Consider the following 13,559-nt stretch of genomic DNA (forward strand, 5'->3'; position numbering starts at 1 on the left):
TTAAGTATATATTTTTTATATTTGTTTATTTTTCTGTGGTATTTCAGCTTTATGACTATTTTTTGTTCTCCATAACATTACTTTACTCAGACTTTTTTTTTGTTTTCTTTTAATATGTTGACTTTTTTCTTTATGTATTTAGTTTTATTGTTCAATTTTATTTTGTGAATATTTTGAGGCCATTTGAGGCCTCAAATGGCCCCTGGGCTGCAATTTGGACATCCCTGACTTAGAACCCCCTCCCTTGTGTAAATTGTTGCCATTTGTCAACCGGTCTTGACATTTCCATGAGGAGTGAATCTGATGTATGTTTCTCCTTGTGGTGCTTGCAAAGATATGTTGGACAATCAAACAGCAGAGAGGTATCACTCTGATGTGAGGATACGTGTCTGTGCTTTGCGTATTGAACAGCAGGGTGCAGCACTGCTTCTCCCAACGCTGCTGTGCAGAGAGGCAGGCAGGCTGTTGGGGGGGCGGGGGGTGGCAGAAACACCCAAATTGATTGCTGGAAGGGAGGACGGCAATAAATCAAGGCGGAAAGCAAATGTAGAAAACGCTGTTCTTGTTTGTGTCTAAACAGGCGGAATAAAATAAATGTGCTCCATTTTTCAGTCGGTTGGAAGGCAAATGTGATGGAGTGTTTTTTTTCTCACGGGGACGCCCCCATTTTTGCCCCAAGTGCCAGCTTTCGCTTGAGTTGCTGAAATCACAACTGTGTTGGCTTTTCTGCTCTTGAGTGATTTGTGTGCCTTTAAACACGGGCCCACGGGCTTTTATGAAGGGCTCACGCTTCTAATTGGGTGTCATAGTTGGGGCCATCTGCCCATCTTTGGTCCGTTCTGGTCTGGTCCGGTCTGGCATGGCTGACCACTGTTTTGAAGGACACTTGTCCAGCTGGACCACGACGGCGGCAGCGGAGCCACAATGGCCTCGGCTCCTCAGACTTTCGGACTCTCGACACCTCCCCTCCCCCCTCTCGCTCTAAAGGTGAGGCTAGCTTTATCCCGGGTGAAGGGGCGGCAGATGGCACCCCCACACGGGTTCTCTGGACTGAGGAGAATCACGGATAATTGGAGAGCGATGCTTAGACGATCGATGCCAATGCTTGGCGGCAGCAGGTTCTGCTTTGCTTTCCATGCAATTATTGCAGTGTTTTTGGGTGAGAGTGCACGGGAATACCAATGACCCGTTTAGGGCGCCCCCTTCGTGAGCCCGTCCTTTAAAAAATCAGCCAAGAAGTGAGAATATTTACACGCGGTCTCCAGAGACGGGATAAGTGGTGTTAACAGGCCGAGTAAATGTTAGATTTATTTCCTAAATCCATTAGCAGAGCCGCCGGGGGCCACGCCAGGCACCCGGGGGGCCCTCGGCGGAGGAGCCCAGCCCGTGTCGGCCCGATGCCGAAGGCGATAAAATGTTGTTAGCTTGTAGCCGCTGTGAAACGTGCGGCGGAGTAGGCCTGGAGGCGTCCTGCAGAAGTGGCTAATATTTTAATTAAGGCTGAGGAGCGCCACCCCCCCCTTCCTCTCCCACAAAGGCGGCCCATAAACTCCCTCTGCGCTGTTGATGGTAATTTAGACGCTCCCCCGGGACCCACCCGGACGCTTCGTGAGCCAGCACCAGTTTCATTGTGCATGCACGCTCTTTAACGCGCTAATTGGCCGACTCGCTGCGGGGATACGTCCACCCGGGGGGCGGGGGTGGGGGCTCTTGACAGGCTTTTTAAGTGGAGGCCCTTTATGGACTGTTTGTCAGGGCTAAGCGGGCGGCCACGGGGGGGGAGTCTTTGTTGTGGGGATGTAGCGCTAAATGGAGGCAGATGGCGGGGGGAATGGGTCACGTGGGCCCCCGAGATGCAGCAGTAGGAGAGAAAAGGGCGACCTGGCTCAGCTCTGGTGGGGTGGAGGGGGGTGCGGGGGTCACAGCGGGTCAAAGACCCAGTCTGCCTCTTGTTAGAACCCTCAATGGTGACCATGTGCGTCCCCCGGTCGGCGGGGACAGTTTCCACGGCGACGGCAGACTGAGAATTCCCCCACTGGGACCTGGGTGCCCCCCGCTCCCATCCTGGGCCCCATGGGCTCCCACACTCGATAGACACCCACAGTCCATAAAAACGGCTAAACGTTCTGTTTGAGTGGCGGCAGGGGGCGTGGCCCTGGCCCGATGAGCTGTCCATCAGCGGGATAATAGACTGTCTGTCTGTCGCCGCCGCCATCGCTCCACTTCCTCCTCGTCTTAGCCCCTCCGCTGGAGCCTATTTATACCAGCATCATCTTTTACCACAAAATGCTACCAAAAAAACAAAGTGCAGCAAAAATGTCCTATTTTCACTGATTCTCCAAATGAGCCACCCCAAATGATTTCATGCCTACCAACTGCAACGTTTTGGGACAAGACGTTGTAACATTTGGCTGACAGGCCAAAGAAGCAAATAAGGTCCCACAAATTTTAGCATCAAAGGAGACCACCGCTATATTGGTTATTTTTTTCTGCTAATTAAAGTGACTTTTTGTGCCAAATCCCCCAAATGTTTGCGCCATGAAAGGTTCCTCCAGCAACGGCAAAGGCAGCAAACGTGAATTGCTCTCCCGTACGTGGCGATGCCCTCCTAGCTACATTAGCACATGCATAGAGACTGTTACCACCACCAAGTATTACAGAAAATACCCTAACCAAAAACAGTGGATGAACTGTGATGTAAGGGCTAAGCTACGTGCTCGTTCGACTGCATTTGTCATGGGCACCGCTGATGACTACAAAAAGGCCAGATATGACCTGAGGAGGTCCATACGGGAGGCCAAGAGGCAGTACAGACAGAAGCTGGAGGGCTACTATTCCACCTCAGACCCTCGGCGCATGTGGGCGGGGCTCCAGCACATCACAGACTATCGACAGCAGAGTAGCGTAGCCACGTCCAGCCAAACCACACTTCCTGATGAGTTGAATGAGTTCTATGCCCGCTTTGATACCCAAACTCCTGATGAGCAGAGAGGGTGGCTGAACCTGGGGAGCACACAGGACTCACCTCTCATGGTGACATCAGCTGATGTGCGCAGGGTTCTAAACAAAACAAACCCACGAAAAGCAGCAGGGCCAGACAACATCTCAGGACGTGCACTTCGGGTTTGCTCATCAGAGCTAGCTGATGTGCTTGCTGACATATTTAACCTGTCGCTTGCACAAGCATCTGTACCGACCTGCTTTAAGTCCACCACCATAGTGCCCGTACCCAAGAAGAGCAACGTGACCTGCTTGAATGACTATCGCCCTATAGCACTCACTCCTATTGTTATGAAGTGCTTTGAAAGATTAGTCATGACCCACATCAAAAAGAGCATCCCGGCGGCAACCGTGGACCCTCTACAGTTTGCATATCGCCAGAACCGGTCCACGGATGATGCAGTCAACACTGCCATCCACACAGCCCTTTCTCACCTACAGGGCCAGGACACATACGTCAGAATGCTATTTATAGACTATAGCTCTGCATTCAATACAGTCAGCCCCCACAAACTCACAGATAAGCTCCTCACACTTGGCCTGTCTCCCTCCCTCTGTAACTGGGTGTTTAACTTTCTCACAGGCAGGCCCCAGTCAGTCAGAGTCCACAACCGCACATCCAGCTCAAGAATTGTGAGCACTGGGACCCCACAGGGGTGTGTGCTGAGTCCACTCCTCTACACGCTCTTCACCTACGATTGCGTGGCCTCCCAGAACAACACCAGCATCATTAAATTTGCAGATGACACTACAGTCATCGGACTGATCACTGGTGGTGTTGAAACATCATACAGAAGAGAGGTGGCGGACCTCATAGCTTGGTGTCGTGATAACAACCTCCTTCTCAATACAGATAAGACTAAAGAGATGATCATCGACCCAAGAACAAGGGAAAAGGAGCCGCATAGACCCCTGTTTATTGATGAGACTGAGGTGGAGAGGGTGAAAACCTTCAAGTTCCTTGGCACACACATCAGCGAGGACCTCACCTGGTCTCACAACACCCAACAAATTCTGAAGAAGTCCCAAAGGAGACTGTACTTCCTGAGAAGACTGAGGAAATTTGGCATGTCCACCACAATCCTGAGTTGCTTCTACAGATGCACTATCGAAAGTGTCCTTACCGCCTCCATCACTGTTTGGTACGGTAACTGTACAACACGTGATAGGAAGGCACTCCAGCGGGTGATCAAGACCTCACAGAACATTGTTGGGGCAGCCCTCCCCACACTGCAAGACATTTATAAATCTAGAGTCCTACGAAGAACACACAACCTCATCAAGGACAGCACACATCCACAACACTCACTATTCACACTCCTACCGTCAGGCAGACGCTACAGGAGTTTGAAGTCCAGGACCACAAGGCTGGCAAACAGTTTTTACCCACAGGCCATCAGGCTCCTCAACGAAGCACTCGCACACGCCGCACGCAACACACGCACACACTCATAGCACTTTATTTACTTATTTATTTGTATTATTTACTTGTATTAATGTCTCGTCTGTTGTTGTTGCTTAATTTATTGGTATATATGTTTATGTGTTTATGTTTCTTATGTTCTTATTCTTTCATTTGTTTTCTTTCTTTTCTTGGGAGAATGAACAGAATAAGATTTTCATTGCATGGTATAACTGCTGTTTTACCATGCACATGACAATAAAACTCTCTTGAATCTTGAATCTTGAATCTAGAAAAGCACCACTTGCACTTGCTGTCGTCTGCTCGTTATTGTTGGAAGCCACCCATTAGTTATTGAAAATAGTCACAAAAAATCCCTTTTCGTTCCTTTGAATCCAGCGGAATGGTGGATGTTTAACACATCAAACAGTGCACAGTTTCACAGTTGGCCCCACTTTTGGGTGCAAAATTCTAAATAAACATAAGCATTTTGAATAAATATATTTATTTTATTCGTTATTTAATTTCTATTCATTGATTGAATTAAATTAAAAAAAACATTTTTAAAAAACCCTGGGTGCAAAATTCAAAATAAACACCGGTATTTTTAATAAATATCAGTATTTTCTTGTTTATTTTATTTTTATTCACTGAAATTTATTTAAAAAATAAAAAAATCTAGGTTTATTTTCCAACTCATTATTGGGTGCAAAATTCTACATAAACACAAGCGTTTTTAATAAATATAAATCTTTTTATATTTTATGTTATTTTTATTCATTGAAATACATTTAAAAAACAGTAATAAAAAAAGATATATATGCATTTATTTTCTCTCTCCTGGGCTCATTTTTGGGTACAGAATTCTACATAAACAAGCATTATTCATGAATATACTGTTTGTATTTTATTTCTACTCATCAGAATGAATTAAACTAAAAATCTGCATTTATTTCCTCACTTTTGGGGGGAAAATCCTAAATACAAGCATTTTGAATAAATATATTTTTATTGACAAAAACAAAAATCTGGATTATTTCTTCACCCCTGTGCTGCGCTCACTTTTGTGTGCAAAATAGTAAAGCACGAGCCTTATGAATGAATGAATGAATGAATGAATGATTTGATTTGTATTCACTGAAATGAATCAGACATAAACAAACGTGGATTTCCAGTATTTTTTCACGCCCTTCAGCTTCTGGGAGCGAGACCGTAAAGAAAGGCGAGCATTTTTCCCGTCCACCCAAGCGTCACTCGTGTTTCTTCTCCCGCTGCAGGTTTGCGGGTCAGACGGTGAGCAGCCAAGTTCTGGTGCTGGTCCAGCTGGAGATGAAGGACTCGTCTGGCGGCCTGCTGACCATCAGCACGGAGAAGAGCGTCATGGCGTCCATGTTGCTCCGAGACCTCAAGCAAGCCCTGGCTCAGGCGTAGGCAGACAGGCAAAGCTCATCACTACTTTTTCTCATTCCTTTTTTTCCACTCCTGCACCCCAGGGTGCACACAGCCTGGTCCCAGCCAAATGTATTGTTGTTAGTGTTATTATGGTCTGTCGCTGTAAAGTGGAAAACACACTCTTGTTTCTCGTACATTTCAGGACTTTAGTGCTGATTTGACTTCCTTAAGGTGCCTTCCCAGCAGCAGTCATTAAAAAAAACAACATTGGTTGAAACATTTTACTCAAAGCTCCTCATTTGGAATCACCAACACCTCATTGAGTCACCAGAGTGACGCGTACACGCACAAGATGACAGCGCAGCCTTTCCTTTCCTTTCCTTTCCATCCAAACACAACACCAACGCTCCAGCTTTTCCTTCCAAATGCACGAGCGAGCGCACGCTGGCGTCGTGCTGATGGAAAGGTTTGGTCCCGGCAAAGCGAGGGCGGCCGTGGCTAACACCTGTTAGCTCATCCGTCACGCCCGCTCTGCTCGCATCCGTCACCTCCGCCGCTCTGCTGGTTTCCACAGCCAGCTGTTCACATTTCACACACACACACACACACACACACACGAGCGCCATGAAGCTTTCCAAGTCATGTGACTAAACCATCAAGTCAACACTGGAACATAATCTTCAAAAAGTAGAAATATATGTGCAAATATACAGTACTGTATGTCTTACTAGTATGTAGTTATATAGTCTTATATGTGGTATAAAATATACGTAGGCCACACTTTTTCCTCCAGCGAGGGGGGGCACAATGAAAGGGTGCAACTTTGCCACTTTGATGTTTTGATCAAATCGGTGTTGATTTCAAGAAAAAAGTACATCTGAGCTTCGTCATGGAAGCAAACTGCTACTATTTTCTTCCCCATAAAATGACGAGTTTATTCTGGTAAAATTGCGCCTTTTTTGCCCTCATTCGATGACCACATTTTTGTCTGAATATTTTGACTTTATTCTGGTAAAATTACTGCTTTTTTTTCCCTCCAGAGACAGGAGGGAAAAAATGTAAAGATTGGACGGGAAGTCTGTGAGGGGGGAGGCTTGTCCCAAAAATTACAACTTTATTCTTTGTTTTGTTTGTTTCTCATAAATTCTTTTTAATATTCTTTTTTTTTTTAATAAGATCTTTCCTTTGATATTTCAAGTCTATGCAAATTTATTTTTTGTAAAATTGCGACCTTTTTTTTTGGAATACAACTTTTTTTCTTTTATCGTTTGGACTTTATTCTTGGAAAAGTTCTGCTGTTTTTCTCCATTTCTGCTGCTGCTGTTTTCAAAATATAATTTTACAAATATTTCAGTTTTCCACTCTTAATGTTATGACCTTATTTTTGTCACATTATAACTTTTTCCCATTTTGCAATCTGCCGTCCAAAGGCGAGCACGTTGTTTTTCTCTTCAAGTAGTGTGATGTCACCAGCTGTCAGTCATCCCTCACCACTTTCACTTTCAGTACGGCCTATTATTAAAACCAAACAGTGTGCGTTTTTAAGCAAACTGTTGGCCTTTCATGCATAAAAATAGAAAAGTGAAGTAAAGCGCAAACATAAGGCATTCAGAAGACACGCTCGTTGTGATGTGTCGTATTCTACACTGGTCACGAGGTGTCACGAGGTGTCACGAATGTTACGTTGATGAGACAATAGCTGCCAAAGTCAAAAATGAACAAGGAACTCCCCCAATGCTAACATGTCTTATTTATGTCTTATTATGTCTACTGTATTGGGTGTGTATATATATATATATATATATATATATATTTTAATAGGAGTGTAAAGGTGACTATAGGGGTGTTATTTCATGTCTAGAGGGCTCTAATCATGTTTAAAAAAACAACATATTTAGAAGGTGGTAAACAGGTTTTGTGTGCCCTAACTACCGAAATATTCCATTTCTAAGTAAGGAATCCTACTTGGCGTAAATTTGTTTTGCCGTGATAAACGAGGGATTACTGTGCAGCACGACGGACGCAAACGAGCGCTGCCTCTTGAGCGTAGTCTTGTCTATTCATGTTTGCAATTGCTGCACAGTTGTGAGATTATGCTAATGTGCTTCTTCTTTTTGTCGTATTTTTCAAAATAATCACGTAATCTGCTGATTGTTTGCTTTCAGTCCTGTTGTCATGCGCTGCTGCTTTTATAAAAATCATCATTTAAATAAACCAATACAAAATAAATGACAACAATAGTTGTATTTAAACAAATTAAAAATAATAAAAAAATATATATATATACACATAATAAAAATTATAAAATATAATGAAAAAATAAATTGTAAAACATTTTCCTAATTTTACTCAGAAAAAGGTTGCAGTGGTATAACAAACAAAAAAAGCTTAAGTTACGTGAAAGTTGTAATTTTACAAGAAAAAAGTCCGAATATTACACACAAACAAATGAGCATGACAACATCAAAGCGGAATAGAGTTGGAATGTTACGGGAATAGAGTCGGAATGTTACGGGAATAGAGTCGGAATGTTACGGGAATAGAGTCGGAATGTTACGGGAATAGAGTCAGAATGTTACGGGAATAGAGTCGGGATGTTACGGGAATAGAGTCGGAATGTTACGGGAATAGAGTCGGAATGTTACGGGAATAGAGTCAGAATGTTACGGGAATAGAGTCGGAATGTTACGGGAATAGAGTCAGAATGTTACGGGAATAGAGTCGGGATGTTACGGGAATAGAGTCGGAATGTTACGGGAATAGAGTCGGAATGTTACGGGAATAGAGTCGGGATGTTACGGGAATAGAGTCGGGATGTTACGGGAATAGAGTCAGAATGTTACGGGAATAGAGTCGGGATGTTACGGGAATAGAGTCGGGATGTTACGTTGTACTTCTAGCAAAACTAAAAGCTGCGATATTATGGCAAAAATATAGCATTGTGACAAAATGTTACAATATATGAATGTCATCATTTGTAACATTCTGGTGTTGCCAAATCGTTCCAATTTGGCAAAAAAAGAGTCGTCATTGTTGTGAGAAATAAACTACCAGAATGAATACGAACAAAAAGCCAAAAGGTTGAAATGTCACATCTTAACAGGATGACGTGGTCATATGACCATAAAAACTGGTCAAATGTTGTTCAATTAACAAAGTAGCACAACCAGAAAGAGCACCTCGTCTTTCTGGCAAAGTAGCTGCTTTATTAACAACACGCTCTTTTTACCCGTCCTTTCATTCCCCATGAAAGGTTTCAGTTTGGGGGCTCCTTTTGCTGCGTGCGTCCTGCAGGTGCATCATCCAACAACAGGCGAGCGTGTGGTGCGTCTCCTCCCGTTGAAGGAAAACATTCCTGTTTGCCTTTAAAGGGGAAAAATGGGCCTCAAGCACTTTCAATAGTACACGATTGCTCTTTAAAAGACACTCAAGTGCATTCAAAAGAAGCGATGCGTCAAAGAGCAGTTTGTCTTTGCTAATAGTGACCGTGTGTGTACGCGTGTGCGTGTGTGTGGGGGTGTGTGTGCGTGTGTGTACGCGTGTGCGTGTGTGGGGGGGTGTGTGTGCGTGTGTGTACGCGTGTGCGTGTGTGATTGACGGCTGATGTAAACATGTTCAAATGAAGGAAAGGAAGTAAATTAGTTAAAAGGGTTGAAGGCCCGAGTGAGTGCTCTCTGAACCGCTAAAAATACACGCAACTAAAACACAATGTGGCGTGTTAGCCATGAAAACACACACACACACACACACACACACACACACACACGCCTGAATGAAGAGCTTCACGTGGTCCATCACCCTAAAAGCCAAGGAGAAGAGCAGCGCTCCTGGTGTTGTTGATGTGAAGAATGAACCTGCCTGACACTCTTCACCTTTTGCATTCTCTTAACAGCGTGGAAGCAAACGCTGCTAACGTTGCAGTGTTACCCACGTAAACATCGCAAGGACTTGCCATGTTAGGAGACCAAAATGACACCACAAAGTTGTCATGTTACGTGAAAAAGAGGAAGTAATGTCATGAAAACATGAAGGAAAAAATGTAATATTTACAATTGTAACGTCATGAAAAGTTGCAAGGTGACAAGGAGAAAAGCGGAATGTCCTGCAAATAAAGATGGAACGTTACCAGAGAAGACACGATATCGACAAACTGCAAGGTTACACCAAAATGTTGGAATGCTGCGAGGAAGAAGACGTGACCTCAGGAAGATTAAGGAAAAAAAAGCTAACATTTTAATGTGACACCAAAACGCTGAAATGTGAAGGGAAAAAAATGTAACATTTCCTTGTTAGGAATGTCGCGGCGTTACACAAAGAAACCCGGAATGTTACACCAACATGATGTAACGTTACTATCAAGAAAATCATTTGGGGAAAAATGTAACGTTGCAAAGCCAGAAACGTAACCTCACAAGACGTTGCGGTGACACAAAGAAAATTGGAATTTTACACCAAAAAAAAGGTGTCATGTTACGAGAAACAAAATGTAAGGGAAAAAAATTACCGTCACAAAAAATCTCAATGTTCCACCAGGAGGTTGCAATGTGATGAGAGAGAATACGTAATAGGAAGAAAAAAAGATGTTGCAAAGCAGAAGCTGCGATGTTACAAGAAGAAAAGCGGAGTGTTACGCAAACAAGATGTCACGTTACGAGAGAAGACATAATATCAAGAAATGGTACAAATGTAACGTCACAAGAAATGGCGTTGTTACGGGGAGATAATGACAACGTTGCACCAAAAATGTGGCATGTTTGGTGACAGAAGCAGTAAAATCAAGAAAAATAACGTAACACTGCATTGTTACAAATGTAACGTCACGTGATGTTGCAATGTTACACAAATAAAGACGTAACGTTACCAGAGAAGACTTCACATCAAGGAAAACGTCAGAGTGCAAAGCAAGCGGAATGAGAAGGTTACACCAAGATGTTGGCGCGCTACGAGGAAGAAGATGTCACCTCCAGAAGACACGAGATTAAAAAATGTAACATTTCAATGTGACCCCAAATGTCAAGGGGACACGACACAGGAAAATGTAAGATTGCTATGTTCCATTTTCATTTTGTTGCGTTTGTAACACCAAAAAGTTGGAACGTCACGAGGAAGAAGATGTAACGTCAAGAAGGCGTAAGGAAAAAAATGTAACGTTTCAGTGTCACACTAAAAAGTTGTCGTGTTACGTGAAAGAAGTCATGTCAGGAAGCAAATGTAACATTTCAGTGTTAGCAACGTAACGTCACAAGAAGTTGCAATGTTACGTGAAAAGCGAAACCTGAGGGTACGAAGGGGACACGACACAAGAAAATGTAAGATTGCTACGTTACAAACGCAACAAAATGAAAATGGAACACCAAAGAGTTGGAACATTACCAGGAAGAAGACGTAACGTCAAGAAGGCGTGAGAGAGAAAGAAATGTAGCATTACGTGACACCAAAATGTTGCATGAAAGAAGTCCTGTCAAGAAAATGTGAAAAAAAACATAACATTGTAACGTTACAAATGTAACATCACCAAAAAATTGCAATGTTGCATGAAGAAAAAGAATGTTACGCCAAAAAGTTGTCAGACAGAAGAAGTAATATCAAGAAAATGTGAAGGAACGTAACGTTGCAAACGAAACGTCACGTGACGTTGCAAATGAAACGTCACGTGACGTTGCAACGTTAGAAGAAGTAAAGGGGAACGTTACGGCAAAAAGTGGTCGTTTGTACGTGAAAGAGGAAGTTGCAGTTAGAAAAATTGAAAATATGAAAACTTAATAATAAAAACGTGTTCCGAGAACAGGAAGTTGTTGATTGTAGCGTCACGAGTGAGACGTTGCGATGTTACAAGAGTAAAGGTATTCTTTAGGGATTCTGTTCTGGAAAGGAAGTTAGGAAAAAGCTGCTGTGATTTGATTGGATACTTGGGACTTTGATGTGGAAGCGGCGTTCCCGCACGTTTGCGTGCATCCTCTTCCAAACGTGTCGCCACGCCCTCTCATCTGCACGCCAACGCTCCTTTGAAGAACCCTCGTGTTTCCGATGCGGAGCGGCGCCACGGTCTCACCTCCGAGGGCGCTTCGATTAACCTCTGCTGAGGCCCGGCCCCGCCCTCAGATATTTTAAATGCGCATCTCATTTCGCTGCAATGTGAGAGGCCCTCCTGTTTGGGGGGGGCTGCGGCCCTCTCTCCTGGCGGAGTTAAACGCTTGTGGGAGGCTCCTTTTGTTTGCTCCACGCACGGCGCTGATCCATTGAGTGCGGCTAAATGGAGACTGACTGGCCTTTAATTGGAGCGCTCGTCATGCGCGCTTCTTTCAATAGAAGGAGCGTGTGTGCCCGCCCCCCCTCCACTTGAGCCAAATCCTCCCCAGGCCTTGTTGCAGGGATTACATAAATGGACTCCGTCGGCCAATTAGCACACTGCTTAGCATGTGAAAGGAGCGGCACATGTGGCCAAACAGACGCAAAGTCACAGCGCAGGATTACAGCAGAAGATCTTAGCGTGGTTTTGTAATCTCCTCCTAATCTTGTTAACGTGCACTCCTTCAAAGATGGAGATCGCACGCGCACGCACGCACGCACGCACACGCACACACGCACGCACACTCACACTCTGGCATGCAAGCGGAAAAAGAAGTCTACCACACGGAAAAACAACAAAACACTTGACCGAGGAGAAGTATGACATAACACAAAAGTACCATTGAACACGGGGGGGTTGGGGGGGGTGGGGGGGGGAATCTGCTTCACGCATGGTTTTAGCGTTTTGAAAGTTTACCCGGGCCCGGTTGTTCAAAACACCGGTTAAATTCTCAACCCGCCGTTAGCTAGCCGAGCGTTAAATATGCGGTTAGCCACGTCGTTGGTTAACGGTGCCAAAGTTAACCGTGTGGTTGACGTCACCGGTCAGCGCCAGCGTGTCCCACCATTCCTCATTTTGTTAGCCAAAACATTGATAGCGAAACCATTTAACAAATAAAAGTATTTGAGTGAAATATGTTCCGAATGAAAGTAAGCAATATTTCACGTGGTTGCCGGCTCTCCGGCAAAATGAGCCTCGGCCCCCAACGCCGCATACCGGAACCACTTCACCAGCCTTCAAAGTAAGAGCCCAGACGCGCTTAAGTTAAAAATGTTGAAATTGTACTCTGCAGCAAATGAAGCTCAACGCCTTATGAATTCAAACAAGCGAGCGATTTGTGACCGACAATGAAATGAAAATGTTTTTGCTTGCTCAGCACAAGCTGTTGCAGTTTGGGAAAAGACTGAAAGTCGCCTCGAGCCTTTGGGTCCAACCTGGTATCGGTGCCAAGATGATCGTACGTATATTAGCTAGTCACGTATAAACCACACCTCAGCCATATTGATCAACCCCACCTTTTATTTCTTACTGCTGCACAGACCGTGCCCACCGTCAGACACGCTACGCTTGCAATTCCTCTGGAAATTCCTTTCAAAATAACGCAACTATCGCCTCAAACTGCACAAAGTTCACAAAAATACAATCTTGTGACGGCGATAACGCCTCAAATAACTCCATGTACAGTTATTCCATCACAATAGTTGCTCTCAAACGTGACGAAGATAGAGTTTGCAAGCTTGCGTGCTTCAATAAAACAGCTTCCTTTCACGTCCAGGCAGGTAGAAGCATGTTTTTCTGTCTTGCCAATTTTAATCATCCGCCATCCGCTGAAAAGCTGCAGCGTCCGGTAAAGTGAGAAGTAGAGCATGAGCCAGACATCAGCGATGCACGCGGGAGACGTGCCAGGATGGCGTC

At 44.4% G+C, this 13,559-nt stretch overlaps 1 protein-coding gene across 4 annotated transcripts in view; it reads left to right on the forward strand.

Moving 5' to 3' along the window:
- Nucleotides 1-8,013, forward strand: part of ap3b1a (adaptor related protein complex 3 subunit beta 1a) — an 80,091-nt gene extending 72,078 nt beyond the window's left edge. Inside the window, exon 27 of one of the 4 annotated variants that reach the window (XM_054756428.1) lies at nucleotides 5,680-8,011. In XM_054756428.1, the coding sequence (XP_054612403.1) occupies nucleotides 5,680-5,833 (154 nt within the window). In that variant the 3' untranslated portion in view covers nucleotides 5,834-8,011. Of the gene's footprint in view, nucleotides 1-5,679 lie in introns of all 4 variants that reach the window. The other 3 variants (XM_054756429.1, XM_054756426.1, XM_054756427.1) reach the window with 3 other exon arrangements.
- The last annotated feature ends 5,546 nt before the right edge of the window (nucleotides 8,014-13,559 follow it).

This window comes from Dunckerocampus dactyliophorus, chromosome 17, assembly GCF_027744805.1.
Source record: "Dunckerocampus dactyliophorus isolate RoL2022-P2 chromosome 17, RoL_Ddac_1.1, whole genome shotgun sequence".
Lineage (NCBI taxonomy): Eukaryota > Metazoa > Chordata > Actinopteri > Syngnathiformes > Syngnathidae > Dunckerocampus > Dunckerocampus dactyliophorus.